The sequence below is a fragment of the Cottoperca gobio genome, chromosome 8 (genome assembly GCF_900634415.1).
Source record: "Cottoperca gobio chromosome 8, fCotGob3.1, whole genome shotgun sequence".
NCBI lineage: Eukaryota > Metazoa > Chordata > Actinopteri > Perciformes > Bovichtidae > Cottoperca > Cottoperca gobio.
Window position 1 is genome coordinate 3,484,755 of NC_041362.1, and position 27,717 is coordinate 3,512,471.

The following is a 27,717-nucleotide window of genomic DNA, read 5'->3' on the forward strand; positions in this document are numbered from 1 at the left end:
AGAGAGAGAGAGAGAGAGAGACAGAGAGAGAGAGAGAGACAGAGAGAGAGACAGAGAGAGAGAGAGAGAGAGAGACAGAGAGACAGAGAGAGAGAGAGAGAGAGTAGTGTTTTCACTCTAAGCCATACCTTCATAAGGGGAGTGCCACAGCTTATTGTCCTAACTCTTGTGTTGCTATCTCTCCCTGATGTAGCAAGGCTCACATTGTCGAGGGGGGGGGGGGGGGGGGTGTTGCCATCTAGGGTAACAGAGGTGGTTGCGTGACAGGATGGGGTGGAGGGTGCGTGACAGCTCATCAGCAACCGCATTGGTTTCTGTGGGTTTCTGGCCTCACTTGCAAACAGAACCCCCTTGCCTTCCCGTCCCCTCCCTCCCTCCTTCATCGGCCAGCTCCTTCAGCTGGAAAGCTCAGCAAGGGTTTATTTTCACGGATGGGGAGCGAAAACAGCCCTCTCTTTGTTTTGGCTGCCGTGCCGTTCCCAGTGGAGGAGGCGTGGTGTCCTGAGGACTGGGGCTGGGCCTCATCGGGGCCACGTGGATGAGGACGGTGGGGGGGATTGCGGGTGTCCGGGTATGGGTTCCTCTCAAACTGGGTGCGAGGGCAGCTCCAGGAGGGTGGGTGTGTGCGTCGAGACCAGGTGACGGAATCCCACCTCTGTGCTTTCTGTTATGGTGATGTCCGCATCTTCCCCTTTCCCTCGCTGGCGACGGATGGCACTGAAATACGCATTCATCAGCTGCATGATCTCAGTCAGCTGTGACAGACAGACAGAGAGAGGGAGAGAGAGGGAGAGAGAGGGAGAGAGAGGTCAGATTGGTGGCAGTCTCAGTGTCTGTCTGGCACTGTCACAGGAGGGTGGAGACGGATGATGTCATTCAGCTGAAGGAAAATCAGAAATAAATGAATCTTCTAGAAGCCGAGGATGTTGTCGTTTGGCAGATTTCAGAGGACATACAGAGCAGAGAGAAAGAGGCCTTACATGTGTGTGGACATTTCATCACTGACATATTTTAATCAGCAGCTATAGAAGAAAGTAAGGGCACTGCGGAGGAGTTCCTCCATCTCTCCCTTACTCTGACCTTGGTGGACATGACCACCAAACCACCATAAGCCACCATGACCATTACCCTTACTTTAGTCCTGCTAATGCTGGCCTTAACATGGTGTGTGACAACACTGACTAAAACAGTCTCCGGGTTTCAACATACACCTACTTTTCAACTTTAACTGTAACCCTTGAACGAACAGCTAATCTCGCCCTCACCCTTAACTTCAGGCCAAACCATAATCACCCCCTGCAAATCCGTCTTTCTCTCTCTCTCTCTCTTTTCCTGCCCAGGAGCTCGAAACCCTGCACATTCATGTCGGAGCAATATGAGGCCTTATGTTCATAAAAGTATGACCATTACTAGGCTCTGCTCCAATTCGCCCGTGCGTCCAATAAATAAATAAAAGCCACTTTTGTGCCCATGAGAGATCACAGAGGGATTTTTTGTTCCGTGTGGGAAGATGCAAGAAACTCTGCCCTGTGAAAGGCAAGATGTGTTCTCTACCGAAAAAAAAAGTGTGTTTGGAAGAACAGCCATGTTTCTGAGAAATGTTGGCTAATATTTTTAATCTAACCGCTGCAATAAAACTCGCCCCCCAGTTACCATTTAATACCAGGAAGTGAGACTTTTGGTGGTTAGCATCGGTGGAGACCAGGGGCAGGTTGTGTGCTCTCCATTTAGACCAAATTAATGAGTGTTTTTAAAGTGGGTCAGAGAGCTGAAGGGGGGGGGGGGTATCATGAGCAGACAGCGTGCTTCTTTCACTTACTCTGCAAAACACCGCTTGGTGATAAGGCTGATTGGCCCTGCACTGTACACAAAATCCTGAACTACGGTTTTAAAGTCTTACGTTTGGCATTTTGGACGTTGCCATCTTGTTTTTTGGTTGTCGCCATCTTGGTTGGTATAACTGGCAAAGTTTTCTAATTAACTTTCATGAACTGAAAACACAGTTAAATGGTTAAAAAGACGAAAGAAAATGGAGAGCACCCTGACCAGACAACACTGTGGTTGTGATCTGTCAATCACAAGGTAGCCCAACCCTAAAGCATAACCTGCTCTGTCATCTATTCCACTCATCTCTTTAATACATCATGCTGTATTGAAGAAGACTTGAAACTAGCAAATGAGACAATTAACTCATTAGGAAAATATTCAATGAGGTAATATCTCAAGTGAGAAGTCTAATCATTATCTCATCGACTTCCATACAATCTGACATCTTCTTGCAGCCAGTGGAGTCGCCCCCGGTTGGATATTAGAGATAATGCAAGTTTAAGGCACCTCTGCATTAGGCTTTACTTGACCGGTATGTTGCCGCCTCGGAGTGAGCCACTATACCTTGGTTGTTTCAAACAGCAGATCTCGATCCCCAGCTGTGATCTTGAAGGTGTTGCTATCAGATACACCGTAAGAACAGATCTGGCCATAAGGGAAGGACTCCAGGGCCTCTGCCTCTCCCTGCCGATACAGAGACACGGATGTAGCAGCAACACCCAGCCACAACTTCTGGGAAAAACTCCCCGTCGAACTCTGGAAGGAGGAAGAGGTAAGCAGATGTCAGAACAGCTCACAGTTATCCTTTCATTGACCTCAAGAGGGCAAGAAGTGACTCTTCAGCACTGAGAGACCTTTCAGTCCAACAATAAAACTAAAGGGTGACCTCACAATACTCACAATATAAAAGTCCACTTCATAAAGAGTGCATCCAAAGCCCGACCACTGGCGTGCAATTGTGAGGTAGGCAGCCATACTGTCCCTGCGGCTGTAGCCGGCCAGGACTTTCCAACGCTCCAAGATGGATCCCATGACAGCTGCTGCTTCCTCCTTCAGCCGGCTCCGCAGACGCATATCCTGCTCCACCTTCTGCTTATGCGCTGCTGTCGCCGTGTGGCTCCACAGCGTCCCTGCCAGAAGGCCTGTGTGGAAGCGCTGTGTCGTGGGGCAGCCCTGATCCGCCACCTGACAAGGAGGCAGGGCTTGGGGTGCAGAAAGTGACATGAGAACTTGAGCTTCTAGTACGTGACCTGGGAAAAGCTCGTCCAGAGGTGGGCAGGGGGCATGTGTGCTGAAGTCCCCCATCAGACACTGAAGCCTCAGGGAAGCTAAGGCCTGCAGGTCCTCTTCACAGGCTGGCAGCTGGCCACGCACCACCATCTCATGGCACTGCAGCGCAAAAGGCCAAAGCGAGGACAACCAGGGAGAAGAAAACAGGAAAAGAAAGCCCAATTTGTCAGTAATAGCCTCAGTCCTGCCATCAATCCTTTCTACCCCACCCTGTTTTATTTTGTCCTATAACTCTTTTATGGGAGTTCTCAGAAAACAAGTTTCTAATGAAGTCAGTACAGGCTGCCTTTTGCCCCGTCTGCACCATAGCTAGCGCTCTTAGTCATGCTTTTTATGCACTATCGCAATCACAGCCCATAAGACATTAATGATTGTTAAGTAAAAACACAACAATCCAATGAAAAACGAAGAATGAATTGCTGCGGGACAATAAATTATATCTCATTATCAGCACTGAAATGGACACTCCTAACAAAGACGCTCCCAAAGGAGGACTCTGCCCTTTGTGGAGTTGTGTTCTTCTCCATTACCTGCTCAAAGAGGAAGAGATACTCAATGCTGTCCACTGATATGCTGTCAGCATCCAACAGGCAGTAGAGCTTGAAACACAGTTTCCATTGGGCTTCAGACTCTGACTCTTTGGTTGAGAGGCTGCACAGAAGACGGACAGAAAGGGTACAAATGGTATAGCAATAATTTAAGGCCTAGATATTAATATGTGACAATATATATTGCTCAATGTGCAATACTGTTGTTAAGTAACTTGGCAGTTTGCCGAGTTTCATGTTTACTCATGTCACTCAGCAATGCGAGGACACAGATGTCCCAGCTGCATGCTTTATCGTTTCATTCGAGACTTCGCCTTGTACAACCAGATGACATCAGCTTCACCTTGCTTATCCAGTGACTGGCTGGCTTTGCTGACAGAAATAATGACACAAGTCCAGTTTCCCAGCAGGGTGTCATGTTTGACCAACAAACCTAGACAAGGTCATCAGTTATCAAGGATACTGGATAACGTTCAGCATGGGAGTTGGACTAGCAAAGATAAATATACAATCCACAGCTCTGTTTGCATTCATCTAACAAGTGACACATAGCTCAGATTCCTGCCAGACTTAGACAAGGTGTCTGTCTGCTTGGCTTTTATTGTGTCTGACTTCCTCTCTGTGTCTGTCTGTTCTGTTTTACAGGGTGAAGACTGAGATTTATTTTCAAACCTGGTCAGGATGTCTGCGATCAGAGCGCCGGCTGCGACTGGCTGCTCCCACAGTGCGTTCTGCTCATACAGTGCAAACGTGTTTTTGCTGTCTTGCAGGCCGAGCTTCTCCTGCATCCTTCGAACCACCTGGTGAGAGGCAAGGGGACGAGGGTTGAGAAGACGGATTGGACAGACAAATGGTTAAATCTCAAGAGCGAAAACAGAGAAGGCAGACATTTTCTGTGGTTATCATGGTTTAGTCACTGCTCAAGATTAGGCCAGAAAGTTGTGTGAGAAGTTAAAAGATTGAGAAAAGCTGTGCTACAAAGTAGAGTACAGAGAAAAGTGGCTAAACCTCATTGGCGGTAGTGTGTGAGCTGATGTAGAGCTGGCAGGATAGCGGGCCAGGATAGTGCACAGTGCACAGCATCTCCTGTCGGCTCATCAGCATCTGGATCTCCTCCCAGGATGGCACACACTCCCGACACTTGGTCTTCTCCAGAGCCTCGCTGATGAATGACGCATAGTTATCCATCTCAGACTCAGGACTCTGGCTCTGGATCCTGCAAAGAAAGAGTGAGAGTGAGACGGGTGGATACGTACCATGTGTGTGCGAGTGCTTTTAGAATTTCTAGATATTTGCCAGCAAAATTAAAATATGGGCAACTTGTTAATGCTCGTGATTTTAACAGGGATTCAAAGTCCGTAACGTGTAATGCTCTGATTATGGACTTTGCGTCATCCTTTTTGATTCAACCTAGTTCTTTATTTTCTTTGGGCTGGCAATGCTCGAAAGTCAATGAGGCGAGGAATGACAAATGTTCTCAGTTTAGCTCTTAGGAACTTAAAAAGGCTCAACTTCCCTCAATCCTTCAAAGAAAAGGAAAACGGCAAAGAAAACATGTTTGACTTTGGGTAGCGCACGAAACAGGAAAAGGTGTTTCCGCTCCTGTGAACCAGAGTGACCTGCCACTTCCTCCCAGCGGACTGTCCAGGAGTGGAAGGTGAGTGTGTGTGTGTGCTGTCGTTTTAAAAGAGGGGACACAAAGCCAGCGGACAACACACTTCAACTGAAGCTTGAAGTCTCACACACTTTGAGTGTGAAAGGTGTGAAATATAGCCTGATGGAGTTATGAGCTCAGACCTGTGTGAACAAAAGGAAAAATAGGAAGGAAACAATTATACTACGATGGTCGTCCCAAAATACACAACACATAGGACAGAAAGAGGGAAGCAGGAGGGCCTCAAACATTCTGCCAGACAGAGAGAAGCCTTCTTATTCCCTCCAAAGTCTCACTCTCTCATAACTATATGGCCACAGGGTGGGATTTGTCCTGCTGAAACATAATTAGGAATGTTCCACTGAGTGTGTGTGATCCTTCCTATACTCTCCTGTCTTCACCCACTCTCTGCTCTTTCCTCCTTTCGTGTCCCCTCCTCCTCCACTGCTTTCTTTCTTCTTGCCTGTTCTCTCTGACAGCAGATATTCCCAGGGGGGTTTCTCAGGGCACTGGGGGAGCGGAGGAGGCTTTCTGGGCCAACTTCCCAGCTCGAGTTTGAGCTCTGCCCAGCTGCAGCCTCAGCACAGATCCACAGTGTGAGAGAGTGCGTGAGAGCGATGGCAATACGTATCAAAACACACAGGAAGCGTTATTATGAACTGCCATTGCATGCAACTGTTCCATTAGCTGGAGGGTGATTCTCAGCACAGACATATAGATAGAAAACTGTAGTGGTTTGATGGTATGGCGTTAGTCAGAAAATCTGAAGCAGGAGATTAGCACTGCTAATAATTTAGATTAGCATGCTTGACAGAGGGGCTAATTCAGACCTGCAAATCCAGCCCTTAAATACTGGATCTGTCTGGGGAAATATGCTAACAATGTGAAGGCATATCACACTACTATATCTAAACTGGTGGTTTGCCACGCTGGCGCCTGCTTTTTGTTCGCTGTCTAGACCCCATGTTTTCCCTGCTGCAGCACACTACTGGTTCACTTTCATCTCCCAGCATTCAACCTGTTCTCCCTCATAACCAACACGTTACTCCTGGTCTGATGATTCTTAGGGACAGCATCTTGTTGCTACAACTTGTCTCACATTTGACTCGGATCACACTCATGTATTAAATACACACTGCATTATTATGTGTGGTTTCTATTACTGAAAACTGTCAACAGAAGGATTTGCTGTAGTGTTTTCCACCTGTCTTCAATAAGTCATGTTTCCCATTGGGACAAATCAAGAGCCAACAAAAACAAGAACATTTTCCATTCGTAATTACTAGGAGATGATGAGAGTACAGCTTTACTCAGTCAGCAGGGTTTGACAGGAATAAATCAAATATATATATATATTTTTACATTCAAGTATCCTTTTTGTTTTTCTCACCTCTTAAGGTGGAATCGCAGGTACTTGAGCACGGTGGGCCCAGGCAGGAAGGTGCAGCTCATGCAGGTGAGAAGCTGCCAGTAGCGGAGGTGCGCGGCAGTGTAGGGTGCAGGCGTGTAGCTGGTCTGCTTCACTAGCTGGCAGTAGACCTCATCTCGGAGAGGTCGCAGGTCAAGGCAGGTCTGCAGCACGCCCTGGATGATGGGAACCGGCTCCCGTGCCGACTCTAGCTGCTGCAGGCAGTTGAAGAGCTTCACTGCCTCCTCACGCACTGAGCCGTAGCCTTTCCCGCTGTGGTCTGGAGCGTGGAGGGAGAGAAGAAAGTGCAACATTGTGTTATGCTTTGAGTTTCTTTAGTTTTCTCAATTTTTTACTTACTCAGCATATCCCTATGATGCTAACATTTTGTTGCAGCAGACACTATAATAAAAATGTTTATTTCATATATTGTCTGTTTGCACTTGTTTTATTGAAACGGCCAAGACAAGACAAGCAGCAATAAAACCCTCGACTCAGACGCACTGAGATCTGAACCTACTCGCAACTTCAGACTTTGTTGCTATGATAATGTATGACATGAACTTCTAAACTACTTACATGTGTGCTCTTGGCTGCCGTAGGGGAAGGGCAGCAGAGGAGCGTACAGGGGGCCCTGGGTGTACTTCAGGATGAGATTGTGCTGGTAGATGTGCTCCACTACCTCGGGGTTGAACTTATTCTCCTGAAGCACACAAGTGAAAGAAATCGTGACGATAACATCAACAGACACTTAAAGAACATTTTCATATGCCTTCAATAAGCCTGCAACCAAGCTGGAAGAAAGTCAGTGAGTGGGTGATTGAGTATGTGTGTTTGTCTGTCAGGGGTGACCGGGGTCGATTTGACAAGGGTCACAATTGAGCTCTGGCAACTTTCAAAGCAGCAGGAAGGTCAAGTGATGACCCAGCAAACCGCACTAGCATGACTGAAAGGTTATATTTTATCGGCTGGTGTCAATGAGTTTAGTGTGCGTGTGTTTGTGTCTTTCGCTGCCTATGTGGATAGATGCCTTCCAGCAGTACAGATGGCTTCCATGATACTGCCCTCTAGCACCTGTTGCTCATTAGTAACGTTGCCACTGCTCTGGCTCTCTACTGCCTCTGCAACCCCCTCAAACCAGCCACCCTTTCTCTCTGGGTACAAGACGAGCCCACTTCCCCCCCTCCTTAGTGGGGCAAAGTTGACACATTCTTCTGAAGTGCTTGGTGCACACTAGTGACAGGCTTGTCTTATTGAAATGTGGGAATAAGATGCTGCTCTGTGATTCACATACAGCACAGATGAGGGACCCTTTGCTATTCCTCTGACACAGTTGGACATTTTGGGAAATTCACTCATTGTCTTTCGTGCCAAAAGCTAGATGAGAGGATTAATACCACCCTCTAGTTTGCATGGTAGATATGAAGCCTTACTTAGCGTAATGCTAGCACAAAGTTTGGAAATGGGGAAACAGCTAGCATGGCTCCATACAAAGCCTACAAGCTCCTCTAAAGCTCAATAATTAAAAAACTAAATGTCATTTGTCTTTTTTACGCTTCATATGAATTGAACAAACTAAATATTACATATTAATTTGTACGCTTGAGAGGGGATGCTAGGCTGACAGAGCCATGCTAGCTGTTTCCAGTCTTTATGCTAAGACACACAAGCGGTCCGATGATTGTAACAGGTTGTTAAAACATCAGGAGTTTAGCTGGATTATCTAAACCACTTTATTCAGAGGTCAAACCAAAACCAAGTAAACCTGAACTGTTGCTAATAATCCCTCAGTGCACAGGAAAACTGTGTGTTGGCACACCTACATTTGAGTAGGTCAGAGTTGTGACAGGAAGTGTGTGTGTGGTAACTGTGATGGATATTTACAGTCTAGGCAATAACTCCACAGTTTTATTTTCCTTTACATGTAATGTGTGGCAGATTTAAGAGCATGTCGCCCATCTAATCTGTTCCTCAGATCTTCTCTCCATTCTTTCTTTCTTTCACACATGGCCTCTGGCTGTAGGTCCAAGGCCAACACTGCAATCCCTGCTCTGTCGTGTCTGTGGCTGGAACATGAATCTATGCTTTAAAGATAAGCGAGCACTCCTGCTCAAACAAAGCCCCTTCTGTCCATTCTCTCTTTGATTTTTGCAGCCGCGGTCCTAATCCCACACTCGAAAGGGGAAAATACCTCACCTATTTGAAAAACTGTGCCCGTATTAAAAGTATGAGGGAAAGAGAAAGCAACAGACAGAGAGTGTATGAGAGAGAAAGACTGAGGAAGAGACTTCAGGGGGGGGGGGGGGGGGGGGGCAACCCAACAATGAATGAGAAGCACTTTAAAAGCAGTCCCCCTCTGCTCCTCCAAAATATAAGCTTGGCCCCTCCCGGCGAAGCAGACAGGGGCAGACGGAGGCAAGCAGATTAACCACTCACTATGAGATTAGAGACTCTCGTTGGGAGATTACGTAGACAGGAGGCCAAGCAAAGGACTGCTTATCTGGCCCTGCGGGCTTCACGCCGAGCCCTCCTCCACCTCCTTTGCCAAAACTGCCCCTCTCTTCACCCCAGAGGCAGACTGATGCAAGCCGAGTCATCCGTCTGCTCAATGAGATTCCAGCATGCTGTGTTTTTTAGCGACCCCTGGTCTAAAAATATGGCTGTCCATTATAAATACACTATCCTTCCACATATCCCAATTTTCAGCTTACTCAATAACTGGAAATACCTCCATCTGGAAATGAGCTCTCTGCTTCAGGTTTGTTTAGTATGTCCTGTCCCGGACGAGGTGGAGTAAAAAGAGATCATTCAAAATGTAAAAGTCAAGCAGAGGAAACTTTGGACTCCCGGCCCAATGAGGCCGTGTGGTTTCCATGGTAGCAGAGCAGAGGGGGAGCAACTGTGTGTGTGTGCGTGTGTGTGTGTTGTGTGGCCCACCTCGATGTCTCGAATCAGGAGCTGTGTTGGTGTTTCCACTGGTGCTTTGGTATCAATGATTTTCTGGATGGCACATGCCCAGTGCACAGCCTCGTTGAAGTGCTTGGTGTACAGCCTGAAGCAGTGCTTCCGCCCGTATACTGTGATGCTCCAGTGGCCTAAAGGAAACACACACCAAAATGTTTATATTACTGGCACTAGGGCTGGGCAAAAATTCAATATGATAATACTGAATATAGTCTTTCTATAACTTCCCTTGAAACTGAAATGTTAATTTTGCACAGAATACTTTTTATTTGTACTGTACAGAAGAGTTTACATAAATAGGCTTTACCATGTGGTTTCATATAAACTATTTATTTACTGACTTAACATATAGCAATATATTGTTATTGATATATGAAATGAGAGGGATAGAACATTTTGGCCATATCACCCAGCCTAAATTGGCACTTTAAGTAAATGGGGAAGAGAAGCGATGTTCTCTGCATGGGACACCCTGCATAGCTGGCGTGACTCCCTCTCCCTGACTTCCTCTCTTGGTTTCACTGAGGATCAAAGGTCAGCCTGAGAGAAACTTCAGACCACGCCAAAACCAAACAACATCAGTTATAGTAAAGATGAGTTAGGACTCGGGTGTTAAACCCCTCAGTGAGCTTCCTCTAGGACAACCTGAAATAAAAGTGTGCTTCCTCCTTGTGCAGAGGAAGTATTAGACATACCCCAGTCAGTCTGGCCTGATCTACAGCCCTGCGGCTGTTATCAGTTTTTCCTGCTACGTGACTTGGCACTACATCCGTCTTTGTCTAGGTGGGTGTTGCCGTTGCCTACTTTGAATCAGTTTGGTGCCCTTACATTAGCTCTGCTGTAAAGTGTCAATGATTCCAACGATTGAACCTTTAAAAGGGAACTAATATTTCATGGTGACAACCAGAAAATACACAGAGGAAGTAAATAAGTCATGCTTGCTCAGAGGCTTAGGAGAAACATAAAGTTATTCAGTAGTGAAACACCAAATAGAGCTTGTGACAAAGCCACTATTGAAAGAGAACTTCTGTCCAGAAAAGTCCCCTGGCACATTGAGTTAGTGAGAACTATGTTTGGGTTTAGGTTTATAAAATAGTTTGGATATTTTAATTAGTTTGGTGAAGTCAGCAGGACATAATCCCCTCCATTGATGGACAGGCAGACAAACGTAGACAGAGGGCGACATGTTTGAGTAACACAGAGACTTGAAAAAGGACAAGTCATTCCTGTGTCTCTTCCCATACTATGTACTTTCCTCTTTATTCTCTATTTCTTTTGTTTTTTTTCATTCCATAAAAGGGTAAGGGAGACGTCCCCATTGATTACTCAGATGTGTGGTTTGTAGACCAGCCTTGAGCCACATTTTGGACCAAACACAGCTGGGGCTTCCCAAATTTATTCAGAATTACAGCCCTCATGGGAAGGGAAAGTGGACCACAAGTCGTCCCTTACATATAAAAAAAACCCTGAAATCTTTACCAAAAATGTCTTTGATCACTGCACTGCGTAGGGAATTAACACAGGTCTAACTGGACTTACGGGCAAATATACATCAGCGTGAGTCAGCTGTGAATCAGGCGTGTGTGTGTGCCCCTCACCCGTTTCCTTGTATGTCTGTTTGTCTGGCCAGATGACAGAGCAGAGGCTGGTGATGACCAGCGTGCCCAGTCTGCGAGCTCCTTTCTCTGGTCCGCTGTAGTAGTCGAGGGAGTCCTGGCTCAGCACGAACCAGTGCCGACGCTGCTTGATCCAGTTTCCTGGCACCTCCCGCAACAGCCACCCTATAAATAAGATACAAACATGTGTCATATTACAAGTTTCAAAATGAAATAAAGCAGTGACTATTACATGCCAGCAGAACAGCGACAATTATTTGATCAATTGATTAGTCGAATAACAGAAAATTAATCTTTTTTGATAATAAATTAATAAAAAAGTCATTTTTAAAACAAAAAATTTGATGGTTCCAAATTCTCAAATGTCAGAGCATGCTGCTTTTTATTTGTCCTATTTTATAGTAACCCTTCTTTGGGTTTTTGGACTATTGTTGGATAAAACAAGTAATTTCAAGATGTCACCTTGGGCTATGTGATGGACATCACCGTTTTCTGATCTTTTATAGAGAAAACAATAAATCAATAAATAATTACATGGCAGCATAGATTTTTTTGATACTCGTGCCGAGACGCCAGTTTTGGTATTGATGACAAAAAAACCAATACATTATTTTGAGATATATACTTCATTCAATTAACAAAATGAAGCCAAAGTTGTAATAATTTATGGCATTTGTTTTCCGTCAGACAAAGCCATCGATGCACATTAACTATACACCAGTACAAGCACGTCCCTTGAAAGGTCTGGGCAGTAGGTGGGCTGGTCATGGAGCTACTAAACCAGTACAGTCGCACCATGTCTTCACTAAGAATAATCCCCAAGGCATGTAATTGTCCATAAAGTTTGTAGCAGTCAGTATGACACTGCCTTGTTGGGGTAAATACTAGGGGATAAAAATACAGCCAGCTAATGGCATAGTCATTAAAGCCTGCATGCAGCCAACATAATTACCACTTTAGAGGTTGACAGAAAGAGAGAGAGAAAGAGTAAGAAAGAGAGAAAGAGATAGAGACAGAGAGGGAGAGGGAGAGAGAGATGTACTGAAACAGTGTTGCAGAGAGAGTAAGGCAGACATGCCTTCAGCCAGCTCAGATGCATGCACCTTGGTCTTGCCAGACCTGGCTCTACTATGCAAGACGTTTGTGTTCCCAAAGTCCTGAGGGTTTGGAAAGACTGCAGCAGCCCAGACACACTGTTCCAGGGCAGTGAACTTTTTCTCCCCCCTCAGCGACGTGTGCAAATTGTTCCCAATAAATATTTAATCTCAGGGTAAATAAATAAACTAGTTTGGCAGAGCTCTGTCCAAATGCCGCCCACAGAGAAACAGACGGAGGAGGATTGAAGAGTCCTGGTAGGGGGTCATAGTTTATCCAGAGGGCTGTTGGAGAAGCTGGCAGAGGGGTGTAGCAGGCCACCTGGACCGATACTAGGCAGGGTGGGACTATCTGCGGGGGCAGAGCACTGCATACGCTGGCAGTGGGCCACTCTTGGGGGATGGCTGTGCTTGTGTGTTCATATGGCTTGTGCGTGCATATTTTAAAGTGGTTTTAAAGGAACAATTAGGCGATGTACCTTCAGCTTCCTACCCTGTGAAAAGGGCAATGACGCCACACCAGCATCACAGCTTCCTCTGTGGTGAGCAAGCTGCGTGCCACCTGTCAGACAGTGCTTGCCTGCGTCGTTCTTCCCTCTGCTCTCACTTACTTCCTATTTACTTTCATCTCCCACATTTCTCTTCTCTCCCTGGTTTTCGTCCTTGCTTCAAAGTGGTTTTCCCAGGCAGTGCCATGCCTTACTGCTACTCAAAAATAAAAATAAAGAGAGAGGAGGGGGGCAAAGGCTCAGCCTCTCAGGCTATGTTTCCTGTTTAAGAATGCTTCTATATGATATAAGTGGAAGGTTACCATAAACCCACCATAAACCCCCCCAATATAGCCTGAAGCAACAAACCCTGGAGGTACTTAACACCACATCAGAGTGACACAGCATCAAAACCCAATGTGAAACAGATAAATAAAAACCATGAGGTAAGTCGGGCTGAGCTTGCTGACAGACTGGGTGTGCGACAGGGGAGGCAGACAAGCTGACTGAGTGGGAGACACGCAGAGAAGGGCATGCCTGCTACCTTGACGCCTCTCTTACAGACATGGGACGTCCCACAGATGCAGCTCTTTTTGGGAACTTTAAACAGTGCGATAAGGAAAGAGAAACAGGAGAGAGACAGAAAGAGGAGCATAGTCCCCCCCCCACCCCATGGTCTCCCATCTGGATCCCATCTCTATGGCCTGCTAATGTCTCCCCTGGGGGCCACGGCTCGCCCTTAATTTGTTTCATTTGTGACCCCTGACCCCCAATGCCCTGCCCCCCCCCCCCCCCCTCAAACACAGATTGTGCAAACAATCTCTCTCTGTGCATTTCCATCTCTTTACTGCAAACCTCCTGTCCCTCTCGGAGTACCAAATGTTTGTTCTATGAATTTTTAAATGACATTTTAATTAAATATAAGCATTGCAAATAAAAACACCTCTCTTCAAAGTGCAATTCTAAAATGTGTTTCATGTATAAATGCATATGCATGCTGGTATTTCACAAACAAACTAAACTAAATAAGGAACATCAGTAAAATGTAAGCATTATTTCTTTACCATACCTGTACATTTATGTACAAAACACTCATAACTAAACTTGGATCAAACGGAGCATGAGAAGCTCTACATCATGTGAGGAGCATCTTATTATAACTATAAATCAACAAGGGTATGTCAATAAGCCACCATCTCAACATCTCTTTCTGTCACCACTCAATGGCCTTTACATTCATCCTCCCATCATCAATCAATGTGTGTGGCCTATTTACACGGGCCAATATTAACCCCATGTAGCCTCAGGATGTCCGGCTGAATAAAATGAAACATAATGAACAAGGCCTTAATTTAGGAACTGTTACATGCATACAGAATCCTTGTGCAACACACACAGATCAATGAGAGGGATCATCTGACACCCTGAGGTGTTGCGGTGGCTGCAAAAAACTAAAAATCCAAAGTGACAGTGCAATCAACGGCCCAAGGAAAGTAGCTGTCCTCTGTTTTGAAAGGAAAGGGGACAGCAGTGAGGGAGGGGCACTAGCCAAGGGCGCATAGTAACTGCTTTCAGAATTAGGCAATCTGACTGTCGCCATTCCAAACAGGATGTAACTTATCCAAGTGCTGGCATTTTCTCCCTTACAGTGACAGGCCAAGAAGAAAGAAATAGAAGAAAAAGAAATCACACAGAAATATCCTATGAGATCATTCCTCAAAAGCATCAGACACCCAAGACGGCGCTCCTGATGCCAGTAGCTATCCTTGCATGAAGACACCGAGCGGGCAAGAGAGCAGCTGTGCCACATGTGGCTGTGACATTACTTATTAGAAGATAATTAGGGTAATGAAATATACACTATACTTAACAAGAACTAGCCCTGCAAGGACCTCATTTATTAACTGAAGGTTAACGAAAATGTTTAGTCTGTGAAATGTCAGAAATAGTGAAAAAATGCATATCACAATTTCCAAAAGGTGATATTTTCAAACTGTAAGTTTTGTCTCACAAATAGTCCAAACTCAAAGGATATTCAATTTGCATTAATAATAATAAAATATAATAAAAGCTGTGTGACACTGCTCGCCACAACTGAACTCAGCAGGTAAATGCAGAGTGAAAGGAAGACCAGAGTAAGGCTGCTTTCATGTGACTCACCTTTGACCAGCAGTTCAGGCTCTTCCTCCAGGCCCATCTTATTCTTCTCGATGATCAGACTCTTCATCTCGTCAGACACCTCTGAGACAGTGTGCCTGAGTAGAAGAGCAGAAGAGAATGTAAATAACCCTGCTTCCCTCTCAACTCAAGTCTTCCCCTGACTACTCCCTCCCATTGGATAGCTAATTGGCCCAGAGACACACAGTTGGCTGGGAACCCCCCCCCCCCACCCCTAAAGTGAAACTGGGCCAACTACAAGCCCCTCTGATACTCATAGGTGGGGGTCAGACAGGGGGGACTGGAAGAAGTGCCACGAATATCTGTCCTCCAGCGTTCTCCCAGTTTCCCTCCCTAGCAGCACGCAAGCACACAAACACACACACACACTGATACATACCACACCACTGTGGACAGCTCGCCTCTCTTTTATCACTTTGGCCGCCGCGCCGAACGAGCGACTGAAAATAAACGTGACAGAGCGACGCCGGCCTGACTCCCAGCCAGAGGAAGGCAGAAGGGTCAAGAGGTCACAGCCTCTGCTAGTTAAAACCAGAAACATCAAAAACATCTGTAAATCTTGTTTTTCTTTCTTTCTCTCTTTCAATTGAATTTTTATGTACTGCAGCATCTGTTGTTGTTTTTAGTTGGGAGAGTTTGTTAAATTAAAAAGAGATATAAAAAACATCAATAAATCTGCTGAAACCTCTCCAACACATTTACAGCTACCTCTACAGACAATGATGCTTTAACATCTGGTCAGGCAATGCTTGGCCAAAGGGCATTTACAGTCTATTAGATTGTTTGTTTCTCCTCATTTATTTATCTAAATATTCTTCTCTATTTCCTGGGTCTAACTAGCATGAGAGGCACAAGTGACAAACCCCTCCTTGCTTCCTGTCCTCCTCCTGCTGGGGTCATTGCTCTCAGGATTGCATCGAGCCCTCCCTCCCAGGGATATGTGGCTTCCTGTTACCTGCTACTTTGGCAGCTGATTTACGTCCTCATTGATCTGATAAATCATGAAGGTTGCTCCTCACGGAAGTCTGCAAAGATCAATGAGTCTAAATATAGCCTCATCTGCTTTGACTCGGCTTAAATGACTGCAGGAGCCATTTCCTTTCATTTGGTGTGCGCTGACCTGATCCTGTCTATACCTTATCATGTTGACCTCTGCGACATGACTCTCAAATAGTGCCTATTGTTAGGCGTTAAAAAAATCAATACAGCGCAGTATCATGATATTTTGCATGGCAATATCGTATCGATACAAGGACTGCAAGAATCTTTAATTACATTAACTATTAATATTGCAAATATATATTATAATTGTTAACATTAAACGGATGCATTAAGTTTAGTTGGGCTGTGCAGCCTGTAATACAAACAGCTCAGTTTGAACTGAATGATTGAAGTGTGATGAACAGACTGAAAACTATATCTTATTTCATAAAAACACATGTTGACTAAATGTAATTAAAGGGCAATATATCGCAATATCTCGCAATATCTCTTATAACAATATGTTTAAAATCGCAATAAGATCGTATCTTAATAATACCATATCATGGGGCCTCTGGTGGAAACCCTTCCCTACCTATTATGCTTAAATGTATACAATTTATAAATGTATTTTCTGTTGTAGGTTCTAACCGACTGGCATCAGTCTCTAATTTAAGCTAATGTTCAGACACAGTGAAACTCTATATTGCGGGACAGTTTTTCTGCATGTGAATGTGAACTGGTGCAGGACATCACCAGAGAGCAGAAGTGAGAAGGGGAGAGTCAGGAGGATCCTGTCACATTATACTTAGTCAGGCTGTATAACTAAGCCGGCTCGCCTGCTACAGCAGCAGCCTTCGGGGACTGTCTGACAGTCCGTGCATCCACAGACCCCACTTATAGGCATTAAAATAAACACAGAAATGTGACGACGTATCTTATTTGAGGTTGTTAATAACCTCTGCTACATAACAGAGACATGCACGCAGACAGGCAGTGATAGTCTATGTATGCCAAATGAGAGGAATTAGATCTATGGAAAAACTACGGCACGACTGAAGAATATAGCCTGCTGTGGCGTTTATGTTCCTTGGATTATTGCTATCGTCTGTGATGGGCATGCATCCAAATGTCTTACGCTAAGTTTCCAAATCTCTATGTAGTATACACTAATATCACAACTAGGCTAGTTCTGAATTTCAAAACTTGTAAAACAACGGGTGTAATTTATGTCTTATAGAAATGAAACACATGACTTTGGAATTTACAGTTTATTGAATACGTGTCGTGGTCCACATGGTCGTACGTACATCCTGGAGGAATATTCTTGGAGTTCAAAATTAAACTTCTCGTGTGAGCAGATTTCAAAGAAACGTGGGCGTGTTGCCATGCCGCAAAAAAAGAGACAGAAATCTCTTTTTCCTTCCTGAAATACTTTATAAGTCCATTTTAGTGCTTCTTTTAGTCCACGTAGAGAAGGAGGAAGGATTATAACCTAGGTGTTGACCTTTAGCAGCACAAACTAGCCTGACCTTCAAATTAGACGCTGCCGAGTCAGTTTGATAATTGTACTTTGGATCTCCACAGCTGCCCAGCAGCCCTAAAACCCCCACAGGCCCCAATGCTACCACCCCCACATTCCCAGAAACCCCAGCAAAGGCCGTGACGGTGAGGCCTTTAGTGGGCAACTTCCTGTGGAGTGCAGGAAACAATTTGACATGGGGATTAGACAGCACGGAGAATAGAGCGAGTGCACATCCACAGACAGACAGCACCTCTCTCTGTCTCTCTTGCCCTCCCCTGGTGGACTAAAAATCAGCTGCTGCAGAGGAGTTTGGAGATCAACACAGTACAGCTGTTTGTTTTCTATTAGAAACACAGAGAAGTACTTTTGCTTCTAGGAAAAAGGTGCAGCATAGGAAAAAGACAAAACACCTTCACAATCATTTGTTTATGAAAGTGGAAAGAAAAACATCTGCTAATCACGTTGCATAGGTCAGCTCGGCCCAGGAAGCAAACAGAACTCATGAAAAGAAGACAAAACAATTCCCTCAATTCCTACAACCCCATAAATCTGATTCTATAATACATCTAAAGCATAGTGTCATAATGTCACACACTTCCACGTACTTGAAGGAGCTTTACAAGGTAAAGGTGTACGCTGTCCCGCCCTAACATGTGCCACAAAATGAACAAGAGAATCAGGGAGCTGTCAATCAAGTACGGTCTGTACACGCCCACACAGTTCTGAGAAGAGCCTTCATAGCTGGCAGTTTCATAAAAATTAAATGCAACATTAACACGAATACAACTGATTTGGTTCAGTCAATCAATCAAATCAATCACCAGATCTTCACGTTTAAGAAGGTGGAACCAGCAACCAACACAATGATCTGTTTATTAAAATAGTTGAATAGTAAAAGCTGTTAAACGACTAATCAGGAGGTTTTCCTGTTCTTCCCATTCTACCAAAACTGCGTGAATGCAGCATTATTTAGGATACAGATTGAGGTTGTGTCTATAACAACCCTTGATTTGGGAAAAATCTTGCAAGACTCGCTACCTTTATTAACCCTAACCATTTGAGGATAACCCCTAACCTCAACCATCTCGCCAGAGTTTCGCAAATCGAGGGTTATTATGGAAACAAGACTCAAATCAACAGCTTATGGACAGTTCCAACAGTGCATACTGAAATAAGGTCATCATCAGCATATTGTCTGCAGCCCTTTCATGGTGACAATGACGGTGACACACTTAAATCCACCAAGTACAAACAGCACAATGAGTTGATTAGTTTGTGAGTGTCGGTCTGGTGGAGGCTGCTGGAGCGATGAGTAATTGATTTCAGTCCAGGGTCTAATCAAAACGCCGAGACGCTAATTAAAGTTAGAAAAGTAGTGTCCTTGCTCTTGGGCTTGGGTGACCGCAGTGGAAACAGCGGAGACATGTTCCAGCATACAAAGCGGGTCCTTGTGACCACAAGAACCCGCACAATTGCATAAATGACCCTTGTGCGGACGGGTCACAGAAATACTTGATGATTTATGTGATGGATGAAATGTCAGGATGGGTCCAAAGAGGCATTCAAAGAAATGACCTCAAAGCAGCTGCCTCTGTTGATGTCCAGGCTCATATAACTGTGCACAAATGACAGCAAGTTACACAGTTTATCAGAACAATCCCCGAGGATAAATAACACTATCTGAGATGACCTTCATTAAAATACAGTGGGTCATACTGTAGCAATAAATAATCAGTTTCTCTTTGTAGAAATCCATTCCTCTCTCTTAAGTCTGCATCTCCTCCCCCACAGTGCTTGGCCTGGCTGCATGGGCCTCTGGCTGAAGCTGGGCTGGTGGGAAAATGGGAATGTGGTGATTAAGACTGGGCCTATATGACCTCGCAGCTAAAAATACACTGTTTACTCAAGACCACTGCCAAGAAACTCTGGACTAGGCAGAGGGGAGAGGAAAAAAGACATGTTTTGAGAAAGGGGGTGGGGGGGGGGGCCACATGTGTGTGACAGGAAGTCTAGTTTGTGACTGAAGGAGAGTGTTGATCAGCAAGAAATGTAATGACTGAAAGTAAGTGACTTCTTAGTTTGCAAACATCAAAGAATGACGAAAGGTCGTCAGCGCAGAAGGGGAGCTAATGTGAAAGCAGACGGTGAGAAGGGGAGATCGAGAAGTCCTCGAGTGTCCACTTTCCTTCTGGTACTGTTTGTACTCGGTTCTCTGCCCCAGCCATGAGGAGGAATTTGAGAGTCAGGAAAGTGGGGATGAAAAAATAGTGATGATGTAAGACAGATTTGAGCGCGGGCACAGTAGGAGGGAGCAAGCTGCTTGGCACTTTGTGCTGACTGAGAGACAGACAGGGGAGACCCCACGCTGTCTGCCTGCAGACATTTGTCCATCACCCACACCCTCATTATGCTGCCAGCGACTGTGAGAAGTCAGTGCGACCACACAACAAATCTATTACAGGACTCCTGACATATAGGCCAAAATAATATTACCGTTTGAAAAACTTTGTTCCCAGCCTCTCCAGATGAGTCTCTGCAGTTACACATCAGTCAATGTAAAGAGCTTTTCAGTCTTTATTTAAAACATAATAACCCACTGTGTTGTGGTATGTTTGATATAACTTTGAATTGTGGGTTTTTTTCATCTGGTTGGAGTTTCTGCATTATTGTACTTGTACTTGTAAAATAAATCCCTTAATAAATGTTATTATTAATAAACAATATGTACAAAATCATCCAAAATGTTCCACCTTGTTACTGAAAATGTACTCTTGCTTGTTCTGTGTCACATTTGAGCGATACAAGATGTTTTGATTACGTTGCGTGTGTGTAATTCTTACTTTATGAGAAAGAAATACCTAGAATGAATAGAGTTGTGTATGTGCCCTGCAGCTATGTTTGCTTAATATAAATCATGTTAGAAGGCTCAAAATGCATAACACACACACACAAATTATGGTATTTTCAAAGTTGAGGGTGACTATGAATTCATACACATAGTGTATACACAATACATACATAGAAAATACTCCATAATAACCAGGAACTATGGGAGAACCCTGAAATGGCCCACACTCAGATCAGTATCTGTGCCCACCACTCTGTTTTAACTGAGACCGGCCTATCTCCCTCCCTAACCACATAAGGCCGGCAGCATGACACATTATCCGAGCATTACAATATTAACCTAAGTCTAATAGGATAAAAATAAATTCCTCCAATTCATCACTATCACATTTAGGCTGTTATTCACTAATACATTAGATTAATGTCTCATTCTGGACTGTTCAATTCAATAAAAGAACAAAGTAAACCAGAGCTGCCCTGCCTGTTACATGAGACTGAAGATAAAAGAATATGGCACCATTTACTACATCACAATGCCCTGACTTATCAGCGCCTGGCTTGGCGTTCCCTTCATACAGCTGCACTTTCGGGCGTGTCCAGTCATTGGCCAGGTAATGCCCAAGCACTACACTCTCTAATCTCCGTACTCAGTGTGATGATTACAGTCAGGCTTTAAACACACTCCCTCCAAAACCTGTAGTTAATTATGCCATGTGGCCTCGGGCCACCTCCACTATAATGTAGAAGTGACACACGCGCACACACATCCGAGCCACACCTCTTCTGGGAGTGCTGCTGAGGTAGGACTGAGTCACCCAGTCCAGTTAGCCTGCCTCCCTCGTTACTTCTTCCCTTCATTCTTTCCCTTCAAGCCTCAAGAGACAGCACGTCCTGTATGAACTAAATGTCACAGCTTCAGCTCCCCTACCCACTTCCTGATGCAACTCTCTCTTGTTGAGAATTGTTGCAGACCCCAGTCTATTCAATTGTGGTTTAAGATAGTCCGACAAGTCAAGCATTCTGACTCATTGCCTGTGAGTCGGCAGATGTACAGTAGAGACTGTGGATGAAGGAAGAGTGGTGGGGGGGATGATAAGGGAATGATGCCAGAGACAGAGTGGAGCAGAGCCCGGCTACATCACTGTCTGAGATCACAGCCTTGCACTAATAGTCTGGATCCAGCCCTCCATGAATCATTCCTTTTCATTGGCACTAGCATTCACTTGTCAACCACATGACCATTTGAATTTCATTATTCGTGAAATGCATAGAGGTTCCTTGTATAGGTCAGTTTGAGTATACAACCTCATAAGTAACAAAGTGATTTGATTTGGAGGCTGGATAGAGTTAACCTGGGATTGGTCACAATCATGTAGGTTGAAGATTGACATTATTTTTGGTCCAAACCAACAGCCGGCCTTTGAAAGGCAAACCTCAAACAGTTACATTGAAAACAGACATTATCCATAAGCAATCAAAGTACCACAATGCCACATTCAATGCTCTCAGATTACATTTCCAAATATGTCCTCTGAGACCATAAAAGATCATCTGTCAATATACATGTGAGTCTGTACCGCTTGCATGTGTGTACGCATACTGTGAGCATGTGCATTGACTTGAGGTTGGGCCCATGTGTCATGAGAAAACATACACAAGTGCAGATCAAGTGAAAATTAAGTGCCTGCCGGGGGATACAGAACTCCCCAGCACTCAGAGGAAGTATACGAGTAAAATAAGGAACTGCTACTTCCTAAAATTCAGATTCAAAAAACCTGATTCTTACCCATTTGTTCCATTGGCTGTGCGAGTTGGTTGAGAAACAGTCACTTCAGCTGGACTCTGTCAACAGAAGAGAGAGAATAGGGTAAATAGATAACAACAAACAGTAATCTGTCCTTAGAACCAGTCAACAGGTTGAAGTGATCCTTCAATAGATTTCCTTCAGTGGCCATGTTACAGTAGAGCATGCAGTCGCTCCTGGCAGTCTCAGCACATAGCTGCTCTGTTACTGTAATGCTTGGCTTTCAAATTGCAAGGCGTGAGCTGGTGGGGAGAAATATGGCACGTTTAAGCAGGCTCATTTAATGTAGCAGTGGGGAACAGAGGAATCATTTGTGTAATCGCTGCCTGCACCCCAACCAGCAAACCCCAAAAGGCTTTTATTCTGATCATTCATTTCTCTGAGAAGGTTGTTAACCTAAAAATAACCCTAGTCTTTAAGATTGCACTCATTACAGGAACTGTTGCCTTCATCTTTTCTATCCACATGTTTATAGTGTCACAAATTGGCTAAATAGCTTGATGAAAACAAGTGGGAAAGATAAAGAGCCTCTGGAGGGGGGTTGTAAAAAACCCAGCACTTTGCGTAGTAAAATGATGGCGTACTAATGTAGATTATATGATCAACACAGCAACATATCTTACAGTTACTAGCTAATTGTTAGAGAAGTTATCTCGACTGTAAGCCAGCTGCTCATATCAAATTGCATTCTTTCTTTCTTGGACATCAGTTTTGTATGGAAACTGGGGTTAGTGCTTCTACTGACAACCAATGGTGCTGCCACTGGCAGACACGTAAAATCAGATTTCATGGATGGAACAATGAACTTTTCATTCTAGGACTACACTGTTAGGCAGAGGATGGGAAAGAGCTCAGGCCCCTGGATTCCCATCCTGACCTTGGAAAACCCCATCAGACATCAGAGCTGGCCTGGGTGCAATTTGAACTGATTCCCTGGAGTGCAGGCCAGCACTGTGTGTCCCCGTGGCTGAACTTGTTGTCTCTGTGAGCCACAGCCTTGAGCCAGCTCCTGTGGCTGCCCCGGCCCAACTCTGTGGTGTTGGCCCACCTGAAACTCTATCCAGGTCAGCTTTGGGCCCCTAACAGTTCACACACCACACTTTACAACTGGGCAAACCAGCCTAAGTATAGCCCTTGCCCTGCAAAAAAAGGTCTACTGCTTCTTTAGGGATTGATAAAAAAAACAACAAAGAAAACATGAACTGCAAATGCATAGGCTAGCATTAAGTCTGAGTTACACTTATACGGCTGATGGACCCTATCAAATGAGGGAAAGATAAGGGTTTGGATAATAAGATATGATTAATGTTTAACTCAGGGTGAGGTACTGTAAATGTCAATCCAGACAGACAAGAATAACTAAACAGTGTCAGAAAGCGACTTGTGAATGGAACAGAGTGCGTAAGGTAACTCCCTATACCCCTGTCCGTTAACCATAAATGATTTAACCAAGCCAACAGCTCCAGAGAAGACAATTCAGACAGACAGCCATGACTGAATACGACAAATCAATAGTAATCACATCAATGACTGCAAAGCTGTAATTCCACGATGTAAACTCATCAGAGGATCAATAAAGTAATGAGTCAGGTAGATCAAGTTAGAGTATTTTGAGTAATTTTCCACAAAACGTGACAATTTACAGAAAAATAGCTTTCCAATAGAGTTAATGGGCTGTGGGATGAGGAACAAGGATAGCGTGCGATGCAGAGCCCTGGCAAAAGCTCTCCCTTTGGACGGGCATGGGATGAATCACTCCAGACTAGAGCAGAGCACGGAGGGAAAAAGGGAAAGATGCCGTGATGTGTTCGTTCCGTGGCTGACTTCCGCTCTCGCTTTCCCCCCTCCCGTCTACTCTCTCCCTCTCTCCCTTCAGCTCTCCTGGGAGGCTGAGTAACCAGGAGGAAATGCTTGGGCTCAGCCAGTGTCGGCCTGAAGACCAGATGTGTGGCCTGGAGGTGGTGAGGCAGAGACGCAACGGAAACCAAATATAAACCAGTGTACCGTGACACCTCTGAAGACAGAGGGCAGTAGTGACGGTTAATGGGACCCGCTTTCAGCGAGGCCGGACTGTTGTCATTTGTTCCAAGTAACAGGATGCACTGCGGTACTCCGGCCCACACTTACAACTGTGAAGGGCTTAACACTCAGTGGTGGTTATTAGTAAAAGTGACTTCACGTTGCATAAAACCTGAATAAAGTTTCAGTGGAAACACGGAAAGAAGAGAGAATGACGGATGTCCTGTCCTAAAATTAGTGCCTTGCTGTCCCAACACTGGGGGCATTCAGCTCAGTGTAACTGTTTGGGCAGCTGTTGGAGAGAACTTTTTTTGAATGAGGACTGTAAACATGCAGGGAAAGGGTTCTGACATAGTCCTGTGCTCTTAAGGGTAAAGCCTGCACAAACGTCAGCACTGACTCATGATTCCAACCTCAGTGAGGAAGAGTCCTAGCAAAGAACAGTGGGCTGTCTATGGCGTTGGTGCTGTGGATGCTGCACATTATGGCATCCTCTGGCAGTGTGTTGGAAAACAACGCAGGAGATCGTGGTGACGGTTTTGAAAGCCTTGAGCGAGGGAGACTCCACCAGACCTGTGGTTTACTGTGGTCATCCCTGGCAGGAGCTGGACAGAGGCCTACTAAATGGAGTATTTCAGTGTTATGAAGCCCAAAAGAGAGATACACACATACACCCAGGGAGGTCTAACCTGCTTTCTGAAAATGTGGCTTCTCAAGCTCTGCACGAAATGGATAAATGATTGAACATAGCCCTAAGGGGCTATTCCCTGGGATTAATTTTAGACCATCTTCAAACCTTTGCCCCCCCCCCTCCGTTGACACCATGGAAAGCCAAATAGTATCAGTTAGATCTGTATATTCTGAGGGGAGGGGCTGTGGGGTGCGCAACAAATTGTGTTGTTCAAGAGTGGGTCAGCTAATGATATTGGCTTAGAGTGGTTCAGCTGTGGTTTTAATTATTGGCTTAGCGTGAACTATTGGCACAGAGTTACAATACCCTGAATGAACCAGTGACACAGATCCAGAGGAAACAGGATTTGTGGAAGGGGATTGATTACCTGTAAGCATCACATCAGGGAATCAATAATCAATAACTTCAGAACACCTTGGTGGACTTATGACACAAATATACTTTTTTAGTCGAAAAGAACAGTTAAAGTAGTTCCTGCAAATTAAGAAGTAATCAGATAAACTGAACAAGCCTAATCATGATAGTTTAACACAGAAATGTATATATAATATATCGCACTCAATGAATATTTACGAGCAAGAAATAGAGCCACAATACTAATGAGTGCTGTACACTACTGTAAGGGATAGAGCAGCTTTAAAGACAGAGAAGCATTATGATCTTCACATGAGTCCGTTTTGCACTGCCATTCATAAGCTTAAAGCCAAAATGATAGAAGCAGCTTTGTTTTAGGACACAGTTCAAATGCACCAGTATCTTACACGACTTATCTTCCTGAGAGACTAAAGAGAACGCAATCCCTCAATCAAGATCATCATCTCATAGAGTCCCGCTCTTCTCAAACGACACATCAACAATTCAACTCAAGCCACCCAGAGGAGCACAATTCTGCAGTTGGAGCACAGGTTGCATTTTAGTGAGGGCTCTGAGAAAGTTACAGGAAAAAGGGTGTCCATCAGGTGTCTCTATTGGGACATGTAACTATTATCTTGTATTGGTTGTGAACATGGAGTACAGTTGGGTTCCTTTGACCACCAATGACCAGGCAGATGGTACATTATGACCAAGCCAGGGATGTTTGCCAAGAAGAAGAGAGCTCAACACAAACGCCTCTCTGGATACCGCTGAGCAACAGATGCTGCTCTTATCTGGTTATCTGCTATTTCTGTTGAGGCAATAACCACGTAAAACATATCTATTCCCAACGATTTCATGCAAATCTTTGTGGTGTCGCACTGGTTGGTGGTTAACAGGCCAGTTAATAGATAAGCAGGCTTTGCAAGTAGTGGCTCCAGGTGGTATTACTTTCATCTACAAAGCCATGATGTTAGTGTAAACCATGTCTCAGCAGCACAGAATACCTAAGACTATGTTATTATGCAACATAATGCAAATGAAGCTGGCAAAGGCTAAACAAATATGAGAACATTCTCCTTATAAAGAGTGAGTCTGATTTGAAGAAAAGCACACCGTTTCAATAAAGTGCATAACGAGCTGTACGTTGGGTCATACAGATAGAGCCTACCTCAAATCAAGGCAACAATGCCCCCTCACAAGTGGGTGGACAATGCTGAACTCTCTGCGCCTGATCAGATGACTAACATTACAGAGAAGACAAGGCCGCAGTCTTATTTGCAATTGAGCGGACGCAGGCCAAACACACAGAATCACTTCCGGGTTTTACAGCTTGCATCAGTGTGTGTGCGTTTGAGTGTGTGTGTGTGTGTGTGTGATTGCTCAATGTTGCCCAAACCTCCAAGACCGTGCAAAACCTAAAAGTCAAGCTGGCAAGTAGCAGCAGCACTTTCTCTATCCTGCATCAATAATAGAGGCTTTCATTGAACAAGTTGATCATTCCCAGACAACAAAGTTAACAGCGATGTGTCTTGCAACTTCAAAATATGGGCAATATACATAGGTTACATTTCTGAATACCTTGAAGTTCCAATCCATATGTACCTTTCAAAAGCAATCATTTTCATATCAAGAACACTGATCTGTGTGCACACAACGGAAATTATTCTCCTGAAGTTAAGCCTGCTTTATGACATTTTCAACGTGCAAGAAGACGTACAGGACAGCTTTTACAGACACCACTTGACATTTTAAATGTATATATTCAATTACATTATGCTATGAACTGTGTATGTAAAGTATTCATGCACAGGAATTGTACTGTGCAGGTGGAGAGTTTTTACCCGTCCATTGGGAGTCAAGTCCTCCTTGTTGCGCAATTCAAAAGACTCTTCCTCCTCTTTCTCCCCATAGTCCCGTCCGAGCAAACTGAAGCCCTGCCTGCAGAACAGAAAGCAGCAAACTCCTTGCAAAGGCATTCAAATGAGGTTATGTGTGCCGTCTTCTGCTATCCAGGTCGGTGAATTCAACATTCACGGTGCTGTCTCGGCCGCAAGTAACTCCAAGAGCTGCGTGGGAGCATACAGGACAGCCTCTCCATAGATATCCAGCGAGGAGGATGAAGGGTAGCATAAGCTTACTCTCTCCTGTCTGTCAAAGAAAATGTCTAGAAACTGTACATGACAGCAGTCAAACCCCAAGCAAAACCAATAGAAAACGGGTTCAAGGAAAATCCTTCCTTCTTCACTCGTCCCTGTTTGAATAACTTCACACAACTAAAGTACAACTAAAATATTTTTTTGTTTCCAAAACTGGCAGTGTAGGTTAAAAGCACAGCAAGCTGAATGCACCTGACAAGAGCGACACTGTTGTCAGCGTGTTATAAACACATTTGGTGAGTAAGGTAAACAAGCGCCTCTGTAAAGGAC

The 27,717-nt window shown here is 44.6% G+C and overlaps 1 protein-coding gene across 2 annotated transcripts; it reads right to left on the bottom strand.

Moving 5' to 3' along the window:
- On the bottom strand, positions 1–27,717 carry plekhh3 (pleckstrin homology, MyTH4 and FERM domain containing H3). Of its 2 annotated transcripts, none has more exons than XM_029438407.1 (13): positions 27,133–27,717; positions 22,207–22,262; positions 15,050–15,144; positions 11,290–11,472; positions 9,665–9,822; positions 7,307–7,430; positions 6,710–7,007; positions 4,674–4,881; positions 4,338–4,465; positions 3,648–3,768; positions 2,728–3,216; positions 2,392–2,583; positions 1–755 (listed from the first exon to the last, which is right to left on the bottom strand). In XM_029438407.1, the coding sequence occupies exons 1-13, from the start codon at positions 27,265–27,267 to the stop codon at positions 585–587; spliced, it is 2,358 nt and encodes a 785-aa protein (XP_029294267.1). In that variant the 5' UTR covers positions 27,268–27,717; the 3' UTR covers positions 1–584. The 2 variants fall into 2 exon arrangements, with proteins under 2 accessions (XP_029294267.1, XP_029294268.1); XM_029438408.1 differs by lacking the exon at positions 27,133–27,717 and adding an exon at positions 26,460–26,958.